Source organism: Nuphar pumila, chromosome 16, assembly GCF_984573655.1.
Source record: "Nuphar pumila chromosome 16, dmNupPumi1.hap1.1, whole genome shotgun sequence".
NCBI classification, from domain to species: Eukaryota; Viridiplantae; Streptophyta; class Magnoliopsida; order Nymphaeales; family Nymphaeaceae; genus Nuphar; species Nuphar pumila.
The window spans coordinates 73,831,118-73,858,351 of record NC_143264.1 but is presented as its reverse complement, the minus strand read 5'-3'; the positions used below and the strand labels follow the sequence as shown (position 1 = coordinate 73,858,351).

Here is a 27,234-nt window from a genome sequence, read left to right as displayed (position 1 = left end):
TTTCCTCACTTCAGGGAGGGTTCCTCGGTCATAAAAAAAATAAAATTGCCTCTGATATTGGCACAAATAAAGTATGCAATAGATGCACGCATGCACTTCTAAAGGGAAAATATTGGATACCGTGCACTGTAGTAGAAATAGCCTGTTAGCATTTTCTTGATTTCTGTTTTTTTGTGGAGCAAGGCATATATGTACATGATTTATTTAGTTTGTCTAGTCAAAAACATGTCTGTCATCCAATTACATTGTATAAGCAGACTTTTTAAGAACTTTAAAATTCAACAGTAAGCAACGTGCTAAAATTTTGCCATTGCAAAAATCATGTTCTTACATCAAGACCACTTAGATCCAAATTATTAATGCTGCACTAGGGTTAGATTGATCAAATAAAGTTTGCACTTAATAACTTTCAGCTAGAAAGTATGGTACTCTAAGAGTGTAGATTATGAAGGATTATCATCTACCAGTATGTTTTGCTCCTTAAGATACTTAAAATGGATGCTTTGGATTTATTGATACCAATGTAATACACAGTCAAGGATTGTTTAGATGATGTTGCTTGTATAACATTTATTGTCAACTCCTTGAACAAATACATATACAAGCATTGCATTCCAACCTGCCTGATGATAACATACGTAGGGACCCATATTTCCTAGACTAGCAAATAGTTGCTACACAAGCTGGCATCCACTGTGCTCAGCACCCTGAATGATACTGTTTGAGTTAAACAGCAGGGAATTAGCTTTCTACATTGTGGCCATGCAGGGATCTCCTCTTAGTGCTTCCACAGCCTTGTTGCCAAAGACATAAAAAGACTCCTTAAATATGTAGCAACTGCTGGGACTATGTCTCTGCAAAAAAAATCGATAGATTAAGTAATTCAGGAGAACGAAGAGTTCATAAGAAAGGGGATTTGCAAAATGCACGAGAGAGAGAAGTTTGTCAACTAAACGGCAAATATAATTCGATGTATTTTCTCTCTCTGAGGATTTGGGGTTTTGACTTGGAGGAAACAAAATATACTTGAGAGCATAGGAAAATAGAAAAGAAAAAACTATGAAAAGCTAGGATCACTTTAGAAAAAGAGAATGCCAAAAAAAGGAAGATCTTTGACAATCTCGGAGAAATTTGTGACTCTAAGGCAACATTTGATTGGCTGGACAAGCAGCGTTTGTCCAGGACCTCTGAGTTGCACCCCATGGGCTGTGACTCACACATCCCACCAATGAAGCTTTGTTCCGTGTTTCAAACACAGGATACCGGCCACACGGGCAGCTTTGTCCCTGTGGCTCCCTGCATGGGTGCCCTCTTCCACAAGGCAAAGCAGGGGGATCCCCGGGGGTTAGGGGGCATCCACAGAGTTTTATGCTGCCTAAACAGCCGCCGTAGATACAGCAGGCTAAGACCAGCATGGCCAGCTCTCCGATCCAGTTTCTCCATATAATAAATCAGGAAAAAAAGCAAGTTATAGCATACCAAAATCATACATACATATATTGCAGGTATTAGCACACATGGATAAATATCTTATAACCCATGTGCATGAGTGTGTGCATTTGCGCCTATATGCATGCACGCATGGTGTATGTGATTATACTTACAGAGCAGAGCTAGGAGATCGTCCACCATTTACATAATATGCATATAAATATGCATCAAAATGCCGACCCTTGATGTAATAAAAATCCTGCAATCTCTGCAAACATCGGAAAGCCATCTTCATGTAGAAGAGAATGGCAGGTTCATTGTAAGTAATCACATGCAAATAGACTGCCCTGCATGAAGGAATGCTTGAAGCATACTTGATAACCTCCCGAACGAGTGAAGAAGCTGAGACATATACAAAAGATCAGTTCCACTGCAAGGAAAACCAAAACATCAACAAGGCGGTTGCACCAAAGTAAGAAGAGGACTGACCTATTCCAAGATTTCTATACTCCTCCGTTACACCAAGTGTTAGGATGTAAACTAACGTTTGGTTTGTTCCTGAACAATTATACTGCAATATGTCTCCTATCTGCAGAGCATGGTGCAACTAGTAAATCTGCCAGCAGCACTGTGTCCAATATAAACACAATATACTAAGACTTAGATGATACCTCATTTTGTGTTGCTATGACAACACGAGCAGTGACGAATCCAATTAGTTCATCGTCTTTTCCATCAGGATCACTGCTGTCTACAGCAGCCCAAGACACGATATCATGACCATTGACCACATTCAAAAAGAACTGTGACTCATACCTACAAAGAAATTGTCAAATGTACACTAAATCAAACTATTGCTTTGAAACAGCTAAGAAAGCAAGCTGAAGAACAGCACAAAGGCACAAGCTAGCAGTGATCAATACAAGTCCTCACATACAACAAAAACCACAAATGAGATATTTGACCTGATAGGAAATAAAGATATGTGCATCTCCTCGAGTACTTCTAGATCAGATGGCCGTATAGGCCTATAAGCAATATTTTGTGTTACCATTGAAGGTGTCAACTAAAATGATCCCACTCTAAGAATCTCTTCTGTTTGGGGGACATTTATTGAGGATATGTTGCCCATCTAAGCCATGTCTGCCACCAGTCTTGCAGAGCTCTTGCTGTAATAATCGAGACTCTTCCCATAGAAGAATTCAGATTGCACAATACATCAAAAACTGCATAATTAAAAAAACAGATAAATGTAGCTTCAGTCGAATGAACCATAGTCACAACATACAAGATGAGATCAGCATGTTGCAATACTTGAGATGATAGGATAGTGAAGCAAGAAAGAAAAAGAAAAAAAGAATAGTGAAGTAGCATTATTCCATGCCTGCTTGTAGTTGTACATTTTAGGCAAAGCCTGGAAATCATGAAAAACGAGGTGCCGAAGTAACACAATTCACACTTCAAATTGCTTCAGAACTTTAGCCAAAATATCTTATAACCACAATGAAAGACATGAATGAGGCATAAACTTACAAATATAAACCATTATTTAAGTTTGGATCTAATCAGTTTTTAAATTTATTTGGCGTCCTCCAATCAAGTACATACCTGCTGAGAAATCTAAAACTTCCATTCATTCCTTAGGTTATTTTCCTTAATAGAAAATGAACCAAGTCACCAACAGGGCTCTGCTTGTTTGGTAGGAGCAGTGAGCACCTTGTGTTTGGGACATTGCAGGTTCAAATCCCAATGGTATGGTTGTATAACTGGTGGGGGTCTGCCTAACCAAGGTTGCCAAACTAGGAAGCAGAAGCAGGAAATGATACGGGAAGTGAAAGCGAGAAGCGAGGCATTTTAAAATTTATAGGAAGCGGGAAGTGAGGTATTAATTTGAAAGCAAAATAAGAATAAAAAATGAAGCAATATGGTAAACTGAATAGGAATCGAACAAGAAGCAAATAAAAACTAAAATAAAATTGATCATTCTTATATTTCATGATTTTTCCAGTAAGAGTTAAATTTTTGTTAAAAACTAACAATGATGGTTACCAATTTAGAGAAAGTACATGGGAAGTGAGTGGAAGCCTTAGGAAATACATGAAAAACATAAAAAGAAACGTGAGAAAATCATACATAGACCATGCGTGTGGGAAGCATAGAAGAAGCATGGGGGAATCGATATTTCCATGAAGTTTCGGAAGTGAGGAGTATCACGCTTCCGAAGCGAGCTTTTGGGAAGCATGCTTCCCACCTACCTAAGAAGCTTTCAATAACTTTGGCCTAACCCCAGCTTGCCTATCTAAAAAAAGGGAAAATGAACCAAGTCTTTTTTTTCTCTGTAAACAAGATGGTAGATCAAGGCTATCATTATCAGAAGAATGGTCATAATTTCTCTCCTTATGATTCTTGCATGTCTCCACTAGGCAACTATCTGGGATGGTGGCCTCTTGCACTACATTAGGAGCAATTATGCCATTGATTGTACACTAATTGGATGCACATTTGTGGGGCACATTTGTGGGGCACAAATAGTAGGGTTACTTTGTCAATTCTTTTATTGGTGTAAATGAGTGCAGATACAGGGTAATACTATGGATGGGAAATAATTTGCAAAGCTGTCTCATTTTGCTCTTGTTCACCCCAAATTCAATTGATGCACATGTTTTAATATACTATGAAGTAGCAAACGGATTTGCAAAATATTCATGGATCAATGTGACCATTTCACCTTTTTCAAAAAGACAGGAAAAGAACCCCTTTTGCATCATGAGCAAAAAAACTATTTCTTCCACATGCATTTATTTCACACAAATAGTTCAATAAGTATCACGATGTACTCTCCTGCAAATTCTTTAATGTTCAAGTGCAACAATTACTCCGAAACACATTTCATCTTTGCCATTAAGGAAACCCCTTTCATGAGCTGAGACCAAGGGATTACAATATCCTCTCTTTGATTCTTTGGGTCATTAATCATCATTGTCAGAAATATCAGAAATATCAGCCTGCAGGTGTTAGGGATGAGGTAAAGAAAGATAAGAGAGAGAAGAGTAGTCGATCGCAATAGGGTTTTCCCTTTTACTTAATATTTATAAGTGGTACAATACAGGGCATAACTTTACACAGGTAATAAGAACTAATTACAAACATGCCACCGTTGTATCTCGAGGTGGATCGGGTCGGATCCATGATCCAAACTAACAGCCTCCCTCAAGTTGAGTATGGTCTTTGATCATGCTCAACTTGTCTTTGAGTGCCCAAAACTGATGAGTGGATAATCCCTTGGTAAAAATGTCAGCAACTTGCATATCTGACCTAACATATGCAGGTTCAATTTCTTTTTCTTCCACCTTTTGTCTAACAAAGTGTTGATCGATTTCGATATGCTTTGTGCGACAATGAAGAATGGGATTGAAGGCAATATTAATAGCACTCTGATTATCACAAAGAAGCATAGAGGACGAGATTGGTTCTTGTAATTCTTGCAGTAGATGTCTCACCCACGTAACATCGGCTGTTTCTGCTGCCATTGCACGATACTCGGCTTCAGTACTAGATCGCGCCACTGCCTTTTGCTTCTTGCTACTCCATGTTACAACATTATTGCCGATAAGGATGCAATACCCTGAAACTGATCTGCGCTCATCAGGATCACCAGCCCAGTCCGCATCTGTGTAGGTGAATAGTCGATGTCCTGACGTATAAGCTGTGTCTTTGTTATACATCAAACCATCTCCAATCGTACCATTTAAATACCGAAGTATTCTTTTTACCGCTTCCATATGTGCATCTGTAGGAGCATGCATAAACTGAGAGGCCTGATTGACAGAGTATGCTATGTCAGGCCTAGTGAATGTTAAGTATTGTAACATCCCTACAACTCGACGATACAAAGTTGGATCATGATAAGTAGTGCCTTCTTTAGCACTTAACTTATGATTTAGAAGACAAGGTGTGCTAATTGGTTTACAATTCTCCATCCCTGTAGCGAGTAGAATATCAATAGTGTACTTATGTTGGCTCAATGTAATAGTCTCATGTCGACTATCAACTTCCACACCCAAAAAATATCTCAAGGAACCCAAGTCTTTCATCTTGAATTTAGCCATCAGCATAGACTTAACCCAAGATATGTGATCCTCATCACTCCCGGTAATAATGATATCATCAACATATATAAGCACCCAAACAATAGCTGAACCACTTTTGAAGATGAACAATGAATGGTCTAGAACACTTTTATTGAACCCATGACGCTGGATCTCTGTGGAAAAACTTTCAAACCAAGATCGAGAAGCTTGTTTTAATCCATAAAGAGAGCGTCGAAGTTTACATACCCAATTTGATGAATCATGCACGCTATATCCAGGTGGCTGCTCCATGTAAACTTCTTCCTTTAGTTCACCATGCAGAAAAGCATTTTTAACATCAAGTTGACTGAGTGACCATCCATGTTGTAATGCCAACGCAATGACAATCCTGACTGTGCCCAGTTTTACTACTGGGCTGAACGTTTCATCGTAGTCCTGCCCATATTGCTGTGTGAAGCCTCGTGCAACCAGACGAGCCTTATAGCGCTCAACACTGCAATCCGGTTTGTGCTTGATCTTGTACACCCATTTGGATCCTACAACATTCTTGTTATCTGGTCTTGGCACAATTTCTCATGTGTTGCATTCATGCAATGCTTCCGTTTCCTCATTCATCGCCTCTACCCAGGCACGAGAATTTACAGCATCATGAAAGGAGGAAGGTTCTGTTTCTTTGGACACTCTGGTTAGAAATGTTTGAAAATCCAAAGAGAAATTGTTATAACTTACCCAGCGATCTATAGGATGTCTAACCCGAGTGGAATGTCGTAGAGGAGTCTCAGCATTGACTGGGTGAGTTCTACGAGAATAAACAAGACCAGAAAAACGTGAGGATGTTGTTGTAGGAGGAATGTCTTCCATATGTGGTTCCACATCAAAAGTATAGGGTTCATTGTCTGTCAATAAAGATGAATCCTCATGAGGCAACGAGTCATATAAAAGTGAGTCACTGAGCCAAGGATCATAACTGTCCTGTGTATCTGTGGAAGATGAACCCAGAGTGTCAAAATTTTCATCATCAAAAACAACATTTCTGGATACCCGAATTTTGCCTGTATGAGGATCATAACACCTGTATCCCTTATAGTCATCTGCATACCCAAGAAACTTGCATTGTACAGCTCTGTCTTGAAACTTATTCCTCAATGAATGATCAATATGAACATAACATACACAACCAAAAGGATGTAGTTCTTCATATGATGGATGACAATTATAAAGAACAAAATACAGAGAATTATCTTCAAGGATGGTCATGGGCAACCTGTTGATAACGTAAACAGCTGTGTGGAAAGCCTCGGTCCAAAGGGAAAAAGGAATGCCCACAGTATGCATCATGCTCAAGGCTGTTTCAACAATATGTCTGTGCTTTCTCTCAGCAACTCCATTTTGTTGAGGGGTATGAGGGCAAGAAATGTTACGTGTGATGCCATGCTCCTTCAAATATTCACTAAAATCATGGGATATGTATTCTCCCCCCATCACACTGGAAATATACAACATTGGTATTGAATTGGTTTTGGACTAGTGCATGAAACTGTTTGAACAACTTGAAAACTTCATATTTGTTTTTCATGAAGTAAATCCAACTAAAACGAGTGTAAGAATCAAGAAAGAGTACATAGTATCGAGATCCAGAAAGAGAGGCAGTGGGCGCAGGACCCCAAACATCTGAGCATATAATCTCAAAAGGCTTTGTTGCTCTTTTATTGATACTATGAAAAGGAAGTACATGACTTTTGCATAAATGACAACTTGGACATTTTGACTCTAAACTGACTGCGGGTATTAGACCTTTAGCAGACAACTTGTCAAGAAAAACTTGACTACAATGACCCAAACGAAGATGCCATAAGTTTGGCTTATTAAGTTTCAAGACTCTAGATGAAGAACTATGATCTGTGGATCGACTCAAAAATGTTGGAAAGGAAGGAGCTGAAGAAGCCACGGCTACGGAAGACGACGTCTTCAAAGGCACATGAGATTCTTCAAAGACGTACATGTTCCCGGCCGTTCCCCTTTAGCGAGCGTCTTCTTGGTGTGAAGATCCTTAAGATAAACAGAAGAAGGAGTAAATTCAACAAAAGAATTTGTTTCATCAACTAATTTAGACACAGATAGAATATTCTTTTGAATAGCAGGTGCGAATAAGACATTTGACAAGGGTAATTGAGATTCAGGCAAAGAAAGGGAGACATTTCCAGTGTGAGAGATGGGGTGGTGAGATCCATCTCCTATGACTATAGTGTCATTTCCAGTGTAAGGAGTCAAGTGAGAAAATTTACCTGCATCAGAAGTAACGTGTGTTGCTGCCCCTGAATCAATATACCATATACCTTCCTCATTTTGGCGCAAATTCATCTGATTGAAAGTAGTCATAAGGATATTTTGTACGTCCTGTGGAAGAACCTGTCCCTGAGGAGTACGGGCAAACTGATGAGTTGCCTTCTGCCCTGGCCTACTATCTGGCCTCCCTGATTTGTTCCGGTTCTGAGGATTGTACCAGCAGTTTGCTTTAACATGTCCCCGTTTGTTGCATAGAAAACAAGTAGGAACACGTCCTCCTCGTGGTACACTGCTTGAACCAATACCTCCTCCACCTGGTGTAGGCAGTAATCCTCCTTTGTTCATAGGTGTTCCATTGGGGCGAGGGGGAGTAAATGAAACTCCTGTTTGAATAGGCGTATGTGTCATCATCACAGGATGAGCATCCTCTGATGCGTTTTCCTGATTTAAACTGACCTCATATTGCAAAAGCTTAGATTGAAGATCATCAAAACATGGAAGGACTGAGACAACCTGAAGTGTCGTGCAAAACATGCGATATTCAGGTCCAAGACTACCTAATACCTGTTGTACCATATCCTTATCTGATACAGGACTTCCAATGGCAGCTAACTGATCTGTAATCACTCTGACATCTCCCATGAACTCTGTAATGGATTTGTTTTCTTTTCGCATGGATTGGAATTTCCACTTGAGTTGCAAAGCCCGAGATTCGGAAACCTGAGAAAAAGAATGAGCTAGTCCATTCCATAACTCGGCAGCGGATTGGTCATCAGAGATAGTTTGTAAAACACGATCAGAAAGTGTGGAGGTTATGTAAGCAACTAATGCCTGATCCCGTTGTACCCATATGTCATAAGCTGGATTGGTGTTTCGAAGTTGACTCACCTTCCCATCTTCACCTGTTATTTCCTGCATGATATGTGTAGGTGGGGCGGGTGATCGCCCATCTAGATGCCCATAAAGACCATGACTGCGAATAAAAGGCACAATTTGGCGTTTCCAAAGCAAATAGTTATCATGTGATAACTTGTGGGTCATGAGGTGAGTAAGAAAACTAGGGTTCAATTTGGAATCCATAGATTTTATGAAGAATGAGAAAACAAACTGTATTTAACAGTGTATTAAGAGAAGAAGAACAACAATACTGTGTGCTGAAAATGATATCAGCAACACATTTCACAGAAATATAGTGACGTGCAACCCAGAAAATAATCTTCACACACACGTTTTTCAAAAAAAAAAAAATTGCAATGTTGTGTAACGTGTGAACCAGGAATAGCAATGTTGTGTGCACAAAGAAATAGTAATGTTGTGTGCACAGAGAAACAGTCAATGCTGTGTAACGTGTGAGCCAGAAAAAGAATTGGAAAAGAAAAGAAATCGAAATAGAAATAAGGATGCGCAAAACTGGGATGCGTGAAATCAGATTAGGAAAAGGAGAAACTGGAGAAATCTGATTAAGGAAAAGAAACAGAGAAATAGGGATACGTGAAACTGGAATGATGCGTGAAATCAGATTAAAAAGAAAAAACAGAGAAAAGATCAGAAGATCAGAAATAGATTTAAGGAAAAAGGGATAGAGAAAGCCTACGTCCTTTCACGCACTGGTCCTTATAGGCCTTCCAGATGATCGATTTCCGCGCCTGTGCTCTGATACCATGTCAGAAATATCAGAAATATCAGCCTGCAGGTGTTAGGGATGAGGTAAAGAAAGAGAAGAGAGAGAAGAGTAGTCGGCGGCAATAGGGTTTTCCCTTTTACTTAATATTTATAAGTGGTACAATACAGGGCATAACTTTACACAGGTAATAAGAACTAATTACAAACATGCCACCGCTGTATCTCGAGGTGGATCGGGTCGGATCCATGATCCAAACTAACAATCATAACATACAACATTCTCACACAAGTTTAAGCATCATGGAGGAAACACTGAAAAGGTGATGATCTTTTCCTCAAGACTCTAAGACCACCGTGTGAATCAGCATCCTTTGCAAATATCATTCAACACTACCACAGTATACCATACAATGTTTGAGGAATGACGGTAAATCTGGCTAAAAGAAAAAATAAATCAACCAAATTTTACTGTCCAAGGAAAAACCTCTGCATGCAGATCAACCAGAACAAACCAATTGACTTTTTAATTCATTAAACATGGAAGACTCTGATGATAGTTCAATCTGATAAAATGACCTTGCACCACATGAAGGTTAGTCCTAACAATCTAATGCAAGTTAATGAGAGTATATGTGGGGATTATTAATGGATGTAGGCAAAATGCAAATATGACTTTCAGAAGAGAGAAGAGAGAAGAGAGAGAGAGAGAGAGAGATGTTAAATGATGTTAATCCTCTAAGGAGGTCCAAGTATAAGATGTTTGTGAGTTGTGACCACAAGAAAAGTTTCCTTCTCAAAAAGCTGAATGACTATCAAGAAGACATCCCAAGATTTACCAACTCAGCATACCAAAGAAAGAGCATCAGATCCTTCATGCCTTTAACTCTAAACCCAGATGCAACACAATATCTGAAAGCCATATGTAATTCAAAATGCCCAGCATAGTTCTTATTCCTTATAATGTGTCTTTCAAGGTTTTTATTATTTGGCTTTGTAAGTTTATCACTCTTCTTTTAATACATCAATTATTATTTGTTTGGCCTTGTCGAGGTGAGTTGTATGCACTTCTATGTTGTGGGACCAGAGTTAATTCTTGAGGTGAATTATGTGTGCACCTTTGTTTTCTTGTCACTATAGATTGCCAAATGATTTGGTTCTGACTGACGGTTGATTGACTTTTGGTTCTATGAGTGTGTTGTATCACTCATTTTTTCTTGTCCACCTCGATGTTGTGGAGTTAGGGTTAGCCGTTGAGGTGAGTTATGTGTGCACCTCATGTCATCTTATCAGTCTAGATTCCCAGGGGTTATGAGTGACGTGTGGTCATTTGCCTTAGGTCTGATTGATGGTTGATTGGCCTTTGAACTCATTGTTGTTGGAAATCCGAGTTAGTCGTTAGAATAAGTTGTGTGTGCACCTCCTGTCACCTTGTCAATATAGGCACGTATCTAACTGGCAGGTGATTGACCTCCCTTTCTATGAGTATGTTTTATCACTCACTTGTTTTTTGCTATTGTTTTTATTATAGATGCTTATAATTATTTGTATTTGTGATGGCTATTGTTAAAGATTGATATTCTTATTAGTGATATTAGTTCATTTTCATTACAAACTCTTTTACCTTGTGTGTTTTCTCCTATTATGCCTCTTATCTAAGTGTCATTATATGTAGACAAGAGATGCTTATTCACACCTTCGTGTGTGTTTAGCCCATTTCACGATTTCAGTACCACTACAAAGTGTAAAGAAAATAGCTGGAAAATTAAACTGAACTCACATGATTGTTGGCTGTAAGAACAGATGCAATACATAAATCAGCTAGCTCGTGAATTTCCTCCATGTTATGCTATTTCATTTTATTAGTACATCAGCAAGTTGTACAAAGGAACACAACTGCACTAAAGATTGCCATCATTAGTTCTGAACCCGATAATTGATATCACCACACATCACAGAATCAGTCGATCCTAGAAAGTTTAGTACGAAATTTGCAATGCAGAAGCTAGAAAGACACAACTGCAATGACGCCAACAAGAAAAGGCAATTTATACGATCGTGCGAATAGAAAAACTCCATTTTTTTTCTGCTATCAAAGAAAATGAACACTCATTTCCTGAATCGTCGCAATAGAACAATTCCAACTATTAAACCAATCAACAAAAAACAACGAATGACAACAAGCCCAAATATTGTATACAATAATTCAACATAAATAAGGAAAACATGGGAAATTTTGGCTAAGATGATAAAATTACGGATGCAATTGGTAAGAAACTCATGGAAGACATGACAGAACCTGTCAAAAACAAGAACAAATCGTTGATTCGTTTGATCCTGAAGAGCTTCAGCAAGCAACATACGCTCTGCATCGATCATGCTCGCCTCTCCCCAAGCTACCTACATCCCCACCCAAATAATCACAAACTCAAACCATCGAAAGAAACAATAGAACCAATTCATCTATCGCCGATCAATCAAGGGAGAAAAAAAAAGAAGCCCAAACCTTAATGCTATGATTCAAATGGCGCCCGTAGCAATAGGAGCACATGGTCATCGTGTGGTCGAAGATGAATCCGGGCCTCGAGTGCACGTAAATGGAGAACCTCTCCTCACCTGCACTCTGTGCCCTAGACGCTTCATACCGGAGCCCTGAACAAAAGAACCATCCATAAGGGGAGAACAATGGGATACCTTGAAGAAATGCTGCCAGAGAAAATCGAGAGGAAGGTGTCGTCGGGCGAGGAAGAGGAAGGCGATCATCGGGGGGGCGCTAACCGGCGCGCTGAAAGTAGTCGGGATCGGCGGGCTGGGCGCGAATCGGGTTTTTTTTGCTTTACATGATGCGTAAGCCTTAGAGGCGAAGCGCGCCTCGATGAGAGGCGTGCGCTTCACCCATGTGAAGCGTACGCTTCAAGACTCAAACGCCTCGGTACAACGCCTCAGTACCTTGAGCGTGCGCTTCGCCTCTGAGGCGTACGCTTCATGTACTGAGGCGTACGCCTCTCACAACACTGAGTCAAACTATTGTTGAAGTTTGCAAAATATTACTTCTTGATATTTGTGAGAATTTAAATCTCTTTATATTTTTCGCAAATTGGTATTGATTTGCAAATATCATTCACTTTGTTACGTGGGATTTTTAAAAACTCTCCTTGAAATTTCTAAACTTTTACTTGTTTTTCCTTGTATGAAAGATGTTTATGGATGAAAATTTCAAGCATTTTTGCATACTTGTGATGTTTAATAAAAATATTATTCTTTATATTCTGAGTTTTCTTGTGTGAACCCCTTTGTGGGATTTGAGAGTGTGTTTCTTAAGTAAACATTTGTGTGTTATCCACTAGATATTGGACACTTTGGTTTGTAATCGAAGGATACTTGTTTCTTTACATTAAATCCATGCATTTTATGTGCATTTTATTGATAAAAATAGTTATTTTTATTGTCGTTTCATGTGCATTAAATATGCTTTAATTGCATATATGTATGTGTTTCATATTAATTAGCTTGTTCACATTATTGTATGCATGAATTTAATTAGCTCTTCCCTTTGTGAGGTCTCTTTTTGAATTGTTATATTTTATATGCATGTTGTTATTTGAAATGCTTAGAATATTATTTATGCATAATTGTTTATCTCTTCTTGATGATTTATGTATCCTTTAGTAATCACATCTTCTTAGCGATCAACATTTATGTCTTCTTAAAAAATATGTTGATTTTGAGTTTATGGTTTGATTTCATAAAAATTGATCCTTGAGGAATACTCCTCTTATCTTTCTTAATGATTATCTCATGTTTCTAAAAATTATTACCCTTTTTTTGAAAATTCTACTTAAGTGTTATTCTTGTTTTGAAATTATATTGTTTTTCAAAACTTTATGGGTTAGAATATTTTCCTTGTGTACTTAGAACCTTTGTTTTGTTCTCTCTAGAGGTTCTTAAAGATGTGATGGATTGATAAAGGAATATATTTGATGCATCATATCATGAAAATAGAGATAGTCGATGAAGGCGTTTGTAAACGATCATCAATGGAGACATTTAGAGACTTGTATTTGCAAAATTCTCTGATGCGACATAAAGATGGAGACTTCCAATGAAAGACACTTGAAGACTTTGATCCTTCCCGATGATTATTTTTGTATTTTCAAACTTTCGGTATATCACACCGTAAGTTTAAGGGGGAGTGTTAAGTTATACATCTATATATATATATATATTTTCATACATATATATATTTTTTGTTCATATTGTACATGTATATATATATATATTCATATATGTATATATATTTTATTTATAAATGATGTAATAGGTAAATACCCATTAGAGTTATTTCAGTTCTTGTAATAGGCTTTAGCCATTAGGGGCAAAATAATACTTTATTTTATTCTTTTCTTTTTGTCTTTTTCTGTTTTTATAGGGACTATTTAGTCAAATACCAAATATAGTTGTTATGTTCTTTTTTGACTAGTCAATAGAGCTGTCAGAACAGTCCACCAACTATATTTATAATTGTTGGAACAATCTAACAGCTCTATTGAGGTCTCCCTCTCTCTTGTATGTGTATAAACCAGATGTTGAATCAGGGGAAGAAGAAAAATAAGTAGTAGGATTATTTATCCAACATAGACTCCTCTCGGATGAACTCTCCATATACTTCCTTGCTTCGAGCGTGCATATGCAAGAAAATGGCTTTCTCGTTGCTACCTACATTAAAACTACATCTTGATTGATTGTAGGTAGATCCAGTCCAGTTACTGAGTGACCCAAGGATCACATATCTTCCCATCATACAAAAATAATATTCCCAAGATGTTTAAAATCTTTCAAGCCATATGTATAGATAGCTTGGCATAAATGAATATCACACCAAATATCATGACCCTTCATGCCAAGATAATATGAAATCACAAGGAAAAATAATAAGCATTTAAAGAATATTTCCTTAACAATATTGATTAACATGCCAACTCCAAAGTTTTTTGGTCAATTGTTGTCTGCATTTGGAAACCTAAATACTTTGGATGCACATATACTGCTAAAACCATTGAAAGTTATGTCATGTAAAAAAGCCACGAAAAACTAGGGTTACCGAAAGCACCATAGGGCATGGGGAAGTGGGCTTCCCCGAAGTGCATTTCAGAAGTGTGAAACATGGCACTTTCGAAACGTGATGAGAAGTGCCAAAAAAATTGGGAAGCTCGCTTCTCCTTCTTTTTCCATTTTTTTTTTGTGTTTTCATTTTTTTTCTTTCTTTTTTCGCTTCCTAGGATGCTTCCGAGACGATTTCTAGTTCGCTTATAAGTCGTCCTGCGCTTTCTGCTTCTTAAAATTTTGGAAGTGCCTCACTTCTCTCTTCCCCCTCGCTTCCTAGGTCGCTTCTGGTTCGCTTCCTAGGTTGCTTTTTGTTCGCTTCCTAGGTCTCCTTCTAAGCCGTCCCGCGCTTTCCGCTTCCCCGACCGGCAACTCTGCGAAAAACTAATGACAAGACCATGTTGGACATGAACAAATCTGCTCTAAAAATTCATGGAATGCTTTTTAATGCAATTGGAAATCTCCTAGACACCAAAGTATGCAGCTATCCTAGAAAATGGTTTTCAACAAAAAGACCATGCCCAATTTGCTGAATCTATTTTTGTTGCTAAACCATCATCAACTCAGTACAACACGCAATGCTGTGCTAAATATGTTCTCCTTACCACCCAATCTTTATCCCTAATTCTTTGAACCAATACTGCCTCAATCGGTGATCATCCATTTTCCTCCTCAATCATTCATGAATTGTTACTACAACGCGTACATGGCGACCCATTCATTTTGCCAAAGTAATATAACAAATTGCCAAACCTTATGCACAACACTGGTGCCTCAAAATGCATCAGATTCCATACCTTATGGCCATTTCTGCTACTCAGACAACCTTTAATGAAAATCCACTCAACATAGCCTTAATAATTCTGGAGGATGGCACATTTCCTATAAAATGGCAGCAATGTAGGCACACAAGATTATTGCATATCATCCTTAAATGATCATTATGAAGAAGAAGACACCAGTTTAAGAAAAAACTTCAATATACAAATATCCAATCAAAGTGATAACAAACAAAGGATTCAACAACAGTCCCCAATTCAATTCATGCATTTCCCCACAGAAGACTTCATCGTCGTCAAAAATTTCTGCACATTGAAAACGTAAAATCTGAACACCTAAGATGATCTTATCGAGAGAAAAAAAAAGAGCACACAGATCTACAAGATCCCAATATCATAACAATAATTTAACACAAAAATTCCTCCCTCTTTAACGAAAATTTGGATGAAATACCCAAGCAATTGAGAAAGTCATCAATCTCCCGAACAACCAGAAACCCTAATCCAACAAAAACCGAAGATAGAGTAATTCAACTAGAACGACTCCTCTTGACCAAATCGATGGAAATTAAGAAAAAATGAAAACGAAACAGAAATCATTACTATGTAACACTGATTTCGCACGATTAGCCAAAAAAAAAGAAAAAGGAATCGTAGCGCGAATCATATTTCAACCGTGAAAATGAGGGGAGAACTCCAAATTTTTCGTACACAGAAGAAGAAAAAGAATAAATTTTCCAAAATTAAAGGAAAAACCAGGAATATAAAATCGAGCGTACCTTGATTCAAGGCGGCCAAATTAAAGAGAGAAGAGAAAAAAAATATTAAAGAAGAGTTAAAAAGGGAGAAAGAAAACGCGTAACCAGAAAATAAATATAAAAAGAGAGAGAGAAATATGGCGGGGAACAAGGGTAGTTACGGTATTTCATTTTTTGCGTGTTTGGAATTCTAGAGTGTGGTGATGTGGTGACTTACTCAAAGATCACGCCTTCCTCGGTCATAGTGCCACTTCTATAAAATAAGGCCATTTTTGGAATTACATTGAAATATGGGGCCTTTTGAAATGAATCTTCTGTAGCGTGAATGATCATAGCATTAGTAACATGCAGGACTTGTTTTTGAAATAGTTACGCGTGTTATTTAATCATTACAAGAGGAATAGCGGCCTACCCTGTCATTCAATGAGAAGAAGACGATTTTGAGCTTTGACGTTGGTGCGAGAGGCTGGGATTTCACGATGATAGTTCATCATCCGGATCCGGATCCTGGGTAGGACCCGATCAGATGCATGACCTGGATCCAAACTATATGCAAGCATCATGTTGGTATCCCACATCTTTAAAACAACAAAAAAATTTGATGTTTCCATGAAAAAACTAATAATAAATTCATAATATATTGAAAATATCACGACCTTAACGTTAAAATGAAAAAATCTTATAGAAAACGTGACGATATTTTTACCATGCTAAACACATCCATGAGGTAAGATTTGATTAAACAACTTATCTTTATAAGTTTCAACTCCCTATGAGTAGGGGTGGCAATTTCTGACAGGACCCACCAACCCGCCTCTTAGGCGGGTTCGGGTTGGGCTTAAGCCAACCCGTTTAATAAACGGGTCGACCCGCATAACCCGTTTATTAAACAGGTCGGGTTCGGGTTGGGGGTATGCCAACCCGCCAACCCGGCTGACCCGTTTAATAAACGGGTTAGGCGGGTGGGTCAACCTGCCAACCCGTCTGCCAACCCGACCCGTCAACTTGTCAACCCGACCCGCCAACCTGACTACCTGCCAACCCGATCCGTCAACCCGCCAACCCGACCCGCGAACCTGAAAACCTGTTTACCCGACCTAACCCATTTATTAAATGGGTTGGCGGGTCGTGTCGGGTTACCCGTTTATTAAACGGGTCGGGTTCGTGTTTGCCACAGCTGACCCGTTTAATAAACGGGTCGGGTTCGGGTTGAGGTATGCTGACACGCCAACCCGACCCGATTGCCACCCCTACCTATGAGGGCAGCAAATATTATCCTGTTCAAAAATGCACTTATGTTTTTAAAATTTTTTAAAATGCTCTTCAACTTTTTGGTTAACCTAAGAATTTGGAATTAAATTTATACTAAAGTCTCAATTATGTTAAAAAAATTATGAACATGTCAAATCAAAATCCACCTAATTCATAGATTTTTGCAAAACATAGTATATATATAGGACCAATAGTACATTCTCAATATTGAAGCCTAAGGGGCTCCACTATCTGCATAGGCAGCATCACGTTTGTCCCTTGCCTCAAAACCAAAGTTGGGTGTGCTCTTCATTGCGCAATAAAACTTCGGGTTGTTTGTTTCACCCAATTTACAGATGAAAATGAGGGTTTACATATGAAACCCTCCAGGTGAAACAAACATGCCAACTTCATTTGTCTTATAGGGCCTATAGTCAACATGGGTTTCTTTTCAAGTTGATCATGCATTTACTATGTAAATCCCTACCCCCTTCTATGAATGGATTCATGAATGCATTTTTTCACAGGTAGGATGGTTTTCCCACCATAAGATGCCTTTCTCATGGATTCTTTTCTTATTGGTGGGAATGAAACAAATGACCCCTTAAGGTCTTGCGTTGATGGATGCGGCGATCAGGAGACGGGTAAACTGATTGTACCTTATGGCGAAGAGAAAATCAATGGTTTTCTTTTCGACTATCAAAAATAAGAAAAAACTATTGAAGCAAAAAATGGTAAAACACCTGACACTAACTGCCAAATGGGTTGGTAGAAGTTAATTTAACAAAAAAAAAATTTTATTCTGCATGGGCATGTTTGCTTTGGTCACAACTCACAAGTGGAGATGAACAATCACAGCTGAGAAAGTAGAAGCCGTGATTGTTCGATCTTATGACCCACTTTTACAAGATCCAAGACAAAAAAACAATCGCAGTTGGCAATCACAATCACAACTTGTACTTTTTTTCGTATTCCACTAACTTGTAATTGTGATTTGCAATCACAAGATTTTGAAAAAAAACCAAGAATCATGTGTCATTTTGAAATTTTTTGAACTTAAGTTGCACTTGTGAATTATTAATCCAACATCCCTTGATGCATTGTCTGTTGATCTATAGACAGATTTGTCCATTGATGGGCCATGGGCTAAACCTTTTTTCAGTGGGTGGGGACTAAACCTAGCTTGAGCCCGGCCGTGGCTCAGAAAACCAGCCCAAGGCAATCCTAGACAAGCCATTCCACGGGCAGCCCTGATGGATGCCCATCCTTAGATAAATCCGTAACAATTAATAAAATTAAATACTTGACTTTCCAATCCTAAAGTAGCAAGGAGTCACACCCATAAGGGCTCTCTACTCATTTTGTGGGGACGACTTGTAAGAATCATCAAGTTAAAGGGACACCACAAGTTTGAAACCCAAACTGGGTGTAATCTTTGGTAGACCAAAGGGTATTAAGGTTTTTACACCAATGAGCTTGCAAGTGAACGAGGTGGTTTTTTCAAGCATAGTGACAAACATTTTTTTTTGGCAAAATCTTGTTTTTCAAAAACTTGCTAGAAATTTTAAAAAAAAAATCATAAATCTCACATTTTTTTGGCAAAATCTCAGCAAAAAAAGAATAAATTAAAAAAATATAAAAAACATTTTTATAAGAAAATATTAGTAAAAATTATTTTAAAAAAATACATGGTTTGTTTACCATAAATAGCTATTTAAAACATAAATATCGAGTTTAAATCGTGGTATTTATGTTTTTTCATAAATCTCATGATATTTTGAAAATCTCTTAAGAATTTGCCGTTTTAAACTTTTAGGCAATTTCTCACTATATTATCACGAGATTTTCATAAATCTTGCGATATTTGTCACTATGTTTTCAAGTCATTAAAAAAAAAAGAGTTTTTTTTTTAAAGGACCAGTTATTATTCAATTGTACCACTAAGGTTTGAACCTGCAACATCCACACCACAAGGAGAAACTTATGTGGTGTTGAGGATGGAGTTGCCAAAAACATCTTCTTGGAATGGTGTTGATATGTGATATTGAGACCAATGGGGGTTCCCCTTGTTTGGTAGCAGCTGTTAGTGCCCATCACCGTATGTTGGGACGTTGCAAATTCAAAACCCGATGGTATGTTGTGTAACTGGTGGGAATCGGCCTACCCCCAACTTGCCTTTAAAAGAAAATGTGATATTGAGGCTGCCAACTTCATTCCCAACATCAGAGAGCATGAGAACAAACCAGGAATATTGCAACACACCTCCAATTCAAGGCTCCCAAACATAACCATAATCAAATTCCAGAGAGAAACGTGAACTCTAGGAATACATAAAGCAGCCACCAAGGGCCATATGATCCACCATTATTGAGGAGTTACAGTATACGTTTTAATCATGTAGCTAAAAATCCAGATTCCAATCCAAAAAGGGAAACATGAATTCTATGAATTGATGAGGCTGCCAACAAGGGCTAATTCACTTTATTTACAAAGTCGTCTAAAGAGATAGGTTATATATGTTCAGGACCGCCATGTTTTGACCTTTTTGTTTCGGATCATACAGGCTTTTGCTTCTAACATTACAAGAAAAACATCAATTAGCGACAAAAAATTACGACAAAAATAATCCGTCGTAATTTTGCGATGGATTAGCAAGAGAAAATGAACCGTCCCTAACATTGAAATTAGTTGTGGAATTAGCGACGGAATAATATCTGTCGTTAATCCGTCGCTACTTAGCGACGGATATTATTCCATCACAATCATGTCGGAACTTAGTAATGTCATAGCGACGAATATTATTTTGTTGCTAATTAGCGTCGATGTTGGCGATGAAATTATTCTGTCGTGAATTCGTCGCTAAGTTTCGATGTTTAACGCCCATCTAGGGCACGAAAATGTGTTTGTTGTCTCACTCTCTCATCCTCATTGCGTGCTTTGGCCACCTACCGCTCTCCGATGACTGCCCCGGCCACCTCTCGCTCTCCGACGACCTCCCCGGCCATCTCCTGCTCTCTGGTGTTCGCCCTGGCCACATCACTTTCTTCGGCGACCGCGCAGGCCCCCTCCACACCTGCTATTCCCCAGACCGCCCCCGCGTTGCTCACCCTGGCCACCTACTGCGCTCAGGCGACCGCTTCGGCTACCTCCCGCTCTCCGGCGACAACCCCGGCCACCTCCCGCTATCCGACGACTGCCTTGTCCACCTCCCGCTATCCGGTGACCGCCCCGACGATATCCACACCTACTCTTCCATCGAACAACTTCGTGTTGCTCTCTGGCGACCGCCCTCGCTCTTCTGTCGACCGCTCCCTAGCCACCCACCAACAGGAAAGTACACTAGTGAGCCTCCCGTACCCGTGCCTCCCCTCTGTCCCTCTTTCTAAAATACTGTCGGCAAGGGACCCGCCCCCCTGCCGACAGTATTTTCCGACAGGGGATCTGCCCAACCCCCCCCCCTGCCATTGTTATTTTCCGGCAGGGGGCTGGACCCCTCTGCCCTTGTTTAAGCAAGGGCAGTAGGGGATCCCCCCACCCCCCCCTGCCGTTGCTATTTTCCGGCAGGGAGGCGGACCCCCTGCCCTTGTTTAAGTAAGGGCGGCAGGGGATCCGCCTCCCCTGCCGCTGGTATTTTTTGGAAGGGGGCCGCCTCCTTGCCCTTGTTTAAGCAAGGGCGGCAAGGGATCCGCCCCTTCTGCCGCTGATATTTTTCGACAGGGGGCAGAGCGCCCCTGCCCTTGTTTAAGTAAGGGTGGCAGGGGGATTCTCCCCCCCCCCCCCTGTCGTTCTTTTTGCTCGGTCGACAGGGGCGGGAGCCCCCTTGTCGTTGGTATTTTCTAACGGCAGGGGGATCTGCCTGCAGGGGGCGGAGCCCCCCTGCACTTGTTTAAGCAACAACGGCAGGGGGATCCTCGCCCACTGTCGTTGTTTTTGCTCGGTCGATAGGAGGCCCCGTGCCCCTGTCGCTGGTACTTTTCGGTCTTGTTTAAGCAACAACGACAGAGGGATCTACCCCCTACCGTTGTGTTTGCTCTGCTAGGCTGGTACTTTCTTGTGTCTTTGTCTTTGGTGAGCAAGAGTAATGTGCATTGCAGGCGCATAACAGAGCAAAATGCACGATGCTTAATGTTAAGCATCACATGCGGCTTAAAATGCTATGCGAAAATAAATAAGCAAAATGCAAATCGGGTAAATACCCGTGGTGAGTAAGTGATGCAAGTGCATCACATGTTATTTAATTTCTTGGATGCAAGACTTTTCTATTCACACACTCACTTAGTTGTGGATATCTAGGACTACTTTGATGGAGTTTGGATATCATGTTGAGCATGATTTTAATGTATAAAAATAGATGTATTCTTATTTTTTGAGTACGGATTTCATGCTAGGCATGGTAGTAGTTAGCGGGATATTGGAGTGTGTTTGTTGCAGGTACATGTTTAACATTGTTTTGATATGAATGATTTGAATGTATTGCAATGTTTGATGTGTCTGTATCCATGCTTGCATGAAGTTATTTTTCATTTGATTATGCCTTGCATGTGAAATTGTATCATGAAAACATGCTTCAAATGAATGTATCGTGTTATGAAATGTGATTTCATATTTTTAAATATCCTCGTGATGTGTATAAATATGATGTGATGGTATTACACACGAAAATATTGAATTATCAATGCATGCATAATAGTTCATGGAATTGCATTTTATGTTAAGCATGTTTGTGGTATAGAGTGAAATAAAATTTATGCATTAATTGAAACAAAAAATTGCTCGCAAACAATCACCAAACAAGAATTAGTAGATAAATTAGATATTTTTTTATCATAGCATTATTAAGATTCTCTTTTAACTGGTGATGATAATATTCGTAACATTATAGGACAAAATGACTGTAAACCATTTATGGATGTACCGTAGGATAGTTAATAATGAGGTATCACATGAATATATGGATGGTGTTGACAGTTTTATTGAATTCGCAACCGCAAGTGTCCGTACAGTGGATCTCACTGGTCGAATCAGATGCCCCTGCACGATGTGTAAGAACAATCGATTTGTAGAACCTCATGGCGTTAGACATCACCTATACAGGAAGGGTTTTGTTAGTGATTATCAGAATTGGATGCTTCATGGTGAAGAATTTTAGAATAATTTTGACGCACGGGTGGATGTGCTGCACGATAAATCTATATATGGATTTGATATTTGATATTGCAGAACCGAAAATGGGTTCTGCTATGGGACATAGTGATGCACCAACTGGGGTAGAGGAAGAAGCAACAAATGATACAACTAGTAGATTTTATGAGTTACTTAAAAATGCTGATAAGCCACTGTGGAATGGTTGCGAGAGTCACTATCTTGTCTGTAGTTCTTCAATTAATGAATTTGAAGTCAGAGTATAATTTGAGTCAATCATGTTTTGACCGTCTGTGCTCTATTGTGAAAAGTATGTTGCCCAAAGATGAGAAATTGTCAGAAAATCTCTATCGTGCGAAGGTCATGGTCAATGCTCTAGGTATGGGGTATCAAAAGATAGATGATTATCCAAATCACTGCATGTTGTATTTCAAAGATCAAGAAAATAGCAGATCATGTCTATCATGTGGACATCCTCGGTTCAAGCCAAAGACAAGAGGAAATGGTAGCACGATGTCAAAAGAAGTGTCATACAAGTCACTCTGCTACTTCCCTTTCAGCCTTAGATTGCAACGACTATATATGTCTTCGAGGATAGCTAAACAAATGATATGACATACAAATAAAGTTTGACATGATGAAGACAAGATCACACATCCTATTGACGCGGATGCTTGGAGGCACTTTGATTGTACTCATCAGAACTTTACAATGCAAGTGAGAAATGTTAGGCTAGGTTTATATACAGATAGATTTAATCCATTTATGGGGTAGATCAACCTCATACTCGTGTTGGCCGGTATTTGTCACCCCATACAACCTTCCTCCAAGCTTGTGTATGAAGCATCAAAATCTTTTCTTGTCTCTACTGATCCCTGGTCTGACTTCTCCGAGCCAAAATCTTGATGTATATTTAAGATCATTGATTGATGAACTGAAAATACTGTGGGATGACGGTGTTCAAACGTATGATGTCCACAAAAAATAAAACTTCAATATGAAGGTTGATGTTCTATGGACAATCAATGACATCCCTACATATGGTATTTTATTTGGTTGGAGCACACATGGGAGGTTGGCATGTTCATACTGCATGGAAGATACAAAATCTTTTAGATTGACGCATGGAAGGAAGCCGTGCTGGTTTGATTATCACCAGCGATTTTTACCCAGCGATCATCCGTTCCGACGACAAAGGAATGTGTTTCAAGCAGGCACAACTGAAATGAAAGGTTTACCCACAAGGTTATCTGGCATAGAGATTTTAAGAAGATTGCGATACTTTTCATGTGGACTGACAGATGCCCGTAGCCTGACACCCTTTTTTGGATTTGAGAAGGATCATAATTGGACAAAGAAATCTATATTTTGGAAACTACTATATTGGTCGACCTTATTGATACGACAAAATTTGGATGTGATGCATATAGAGAAAAATGTGTTCAATACGGTAATAAATGTGAAAGAGAAAATGAAGGATACTTCAAAGTCCCGTATGAATTTAAAAGTAATATGTAAAAGGCCAGAATTGGAACTCAAAGAGTACAATGACAAAGTACTGAAACCAAAGGCAAGGTGCGTGCTTGGACCAGATCAAGTAAAGCGGGTATGTCAATGGTTGAGACAGTTGAGATTTTCAGATGGATACGCCTCTAACATTGTTTGGACTGTGAAGATATATGAGGGACAATTATATGGGTTGAAGAGCCATGATTGTCATATCATTATGCAATGGTTGATACCCCTAGCATTTCATGATATGTTAGACAAACCTATATGGGGGATATTGTCCGAGTTGAGTAGATTTTTTAGAACATTGTGCACATCAGAAGTCGTAGTATCTGAGGTAAAAAATCTTGAGGATTCTGTCGTCACTACTATTTGCCAGCTAGAGAAGCTTTTTCCACCAACATTTTTCAATGTTATGGAACATGTGATCATACATTTGCCATATGAACTAAGGGTTGGTGGTCCTATGCAATATCGGTGGATGTACCCATTTGAAAGGTATATATTTTTTTATATTTTTCTCTTCAATGCTATTGAGAAATTTATTATAATATGAGATGTATATTATTGACATATGCATGTTTGACTTCAAAAAAAATGTTCGGAATAAAACAAGAATAAAATGCTCTATTTGTGAGGCATACACTTTAGAAGAGATTTTAAATTTTTCATCTATGTACTTTGAACCTCACATTCCAACACGTTACACATGCCCACCTCGTAATGATGATGAAAAACAATTTACTGTAGCTGACAAATTGTCGATATTTCAACCACTTGGGCATGCATTTGGCAGTTGTCGGTCAAGACTCTTGGAAGATTGAGAGCAAGACGCAGCACAAATCTATATCCTTTTTAATTGCTCAGCAATCGACCCATACATTGAGTAAGTATATTTAATATGTAACAATAAGTTCTATACGTGCATACATGGTTCGGTAATATAAGTATTTGTTAAGTGCAGACGATTTGATCTGGAGTTGCGAAGAAAACTTCCACATCTCACTAATGCAGAAGTACAGAAAGAACGTGAAAATAAGTTTGTGGCATGGTTAAAAGAGTTGGTAAGGACGATAACATACATTCTTTCCGTGTAAACAACAATAAAATACTTAATTGGTCATGATCACAGTCATTGTTTATGCTTATAGGTCCTCTATGGTGATGTTAAAAATCAAGAAATATATGATTTACAAAATGGTCTGACCAAAGTTGTGCAATGTTACAACGGGTACATCGTAAATGGTTATCAATTTCATACAAAAGACTACGATGTCAACAAGTCAACGATGAATAGTGGCATGTGCGTCAAGGGTAGCAGCTATGGTGAAAATAAACATGACTACTACGATGTTATAGAAAAAATAATGGAGTTGGCTTACTTAGGCACAAATAATAGTGTAACTTTATTCAAGTGTCATTGGTTTGATCCCATAGCAACAAGAGTCGACAAAGCCTCAGGCATTGTGGAGATGAATCATAAATCATGGTTTGGAACATATGAATCATTCATATTATCCTCGCAAGCTCAACAAGTTTATTATATTTCATATCCGAGTACAAGGAAGTCATATAGAAATAAATGGTTGTCAGTTTATAAGGTAAAGTCTAAACTATACCCATGCTGAAGAGGGTGATTACTATCAATCAATTGATATGTATGACTTCTCTTATGGTCATGATGTCGCACATGGTATGCATGTCATATCTTCATTGTCTGATGGCACATGCATGGAAGAATATGATCCAAATGATATACCAAGTGGATGGCCGCTCAATGAAGAAGAAGAAGAAGATGACGAAGAGGAGGAGGAGGAAGAAGAAAAATATGAAAGTCAAACAAGTGATGAGGAAGCATTCTCGAGCTAGTGAAATACATTTTGTAATACATGTCTCTATTTGATGTGAATGATTTGAATGTATTGAAATGTATTGCAATGATTTGAATGTATTACATGACATTTTTTATTTGTTAGAATATGGTTTGTGGAGGTCACAGTCGTCGAGCACCTTGTGGAAGCCAGTCTCAGCCTTTATCTTCATGGGCTGCTTCGATAGGTATATCATTTAAATAATTGTATACTTGATTAGTTTAAATATGCATTGTGTAAATTTTTAACTCATTGTTCTGTAGGTGTTGTTTCGCCTAGACATGACCCACCTACACTAGCTATGCATACATATCACGAGACAACGCCGGATGCAGGGTCTTCTCAGTGTGACACATGATGACTAATTCAAATAGTATATATCGATAGTCAACCATAAGTATTTCATTGTCACTTGTGCAATACTTATCTTATAAATAGTGTATATCGACAGTCGATTGTTAATGCGTATCAATTCATATACAGTGCGAGATTTGAGCAACAAGAAGTAATATGAGAAATTAGAAAGTCACTACTGCATCATCTTCTAGGACCGGTAGCGCAATGGAAAGAGTACCCGACGAAGGTGTTGGACAGATTAATATCCTCATTCATGGTATGCAATCGTTTATCATAACTAATGTATTTCATATTTATGTGTGCTAACTTTCTGAAAGTATTTGTAGGCTTCCCATCGCTTTGCGACTGCAAACGAAGAGAAAGACGTGAGGGTAGTGTGGCAGAAGGTGACTGTCAATCGATTTGTCGACATGCTGTACAATATGAAGACTGCAGCAAAAAAAGCAGCTGCCGGGATAGATGATCCACTGCAGTGAAAGAGCCATGGGCCTTCTACTATCAGAAGAGATTATTGGGATGGCATATGCGACAAGTGGGTGAGCAATGAATTTCGAAACTGCTCAGCAAAGGCTGCACAAAACTGAGCGAAGATGCTCGATGCCCATCTACACACAGGTGGATCTAAGACTTTTGAGAGCCACCAGAAGAAAATGGTAACTCATCAATATATATATATATATATATATATATATATATATATATATATATATTATAAAATTTGTAAGTATTTATGCATACTTATTAATCGAATTTTTTATCATTTAACATTGCAGGAAGCAGAAAAAGGAGACATTGTGCCTTATAAGGATGTGTTTGTTGAAACACATAAACGTAAGAGCACATGAAATTTTGTATCAGCGAAGGCGAGAGCGACATCGGTATGTATTTATTGTATTAATAAACATTATAATATACAAGTTACTATGAATTACGTTATCATAAACATTGTAATTCTTAATTATTAAATCATATTCTAATCATTACTTTGTAGGAGTCATACGAGCAACAAATGGTACAATGATATGACGATGACTCC

At 38.7% G+C, this 27,234-nt stretch overlaps 1 protein-coding gene across 1 annotated transcript; it reads right to left on the bottom strand.

Moving 5' to 3' along the window:
- Window positions 1–489: 489 nt before the first annotated feature.
- On the bottom strand, window positions 490–16,175 carry LOC149813584 (histone acetyltransferase MCC1-like). The gene is made up of 7 exons (XM_089992168.1): window positions 16,090–16,175; window positions 15,329–15,616; window positions 2,397–2,657; window positions 2,103–2,247; window positions 1,921–2,020; window positions 1,605–1,833; window positions 490–854 (listed from the first exon to the last, which is right to left on the bottom strand). The coding sequence occupies exons 3-7, from the start codon at window positions 2,483–2,485 to the stop codon at window positions 779–781; spliced, it is 639 nt and encodes a 212-aa protein (XP_089848294.1). The 5' UTR covers window positions 2,486–2,657; window positions 15,329–15,616; window positions 16,090–16,175; the 3' UTR covers window positions 490–778.
- Between the last annotated feature and the right edge of the window lie 11,059 nt (window positions 16,176–27,234).

Excerpts from the sequence above, each read along its gene's own strand:
- LOC149813584 (XM_089992168.1), bottom strand. The coding sequence starts at position 2,485 with ATGGTAACACAAAATATTGCTTATAGGCCTATACGGCCATCTGATCTA. Across the intron at positions 2,021-2,102 it reads TCATAGCAACACAAAATGAG|ATAGGAGACATATTGCAGTA; the intron begins GTATCATCTAAG and ends CATGCTCTGCAG. Across the intron at positions 855-1,604 it reads CGATCTCCTAGCTCTGCTCT|AGACATAGTCCCAGCAGTTG; the intron begins GTAAGTATAATC and ends TTTTTTTTGCAG.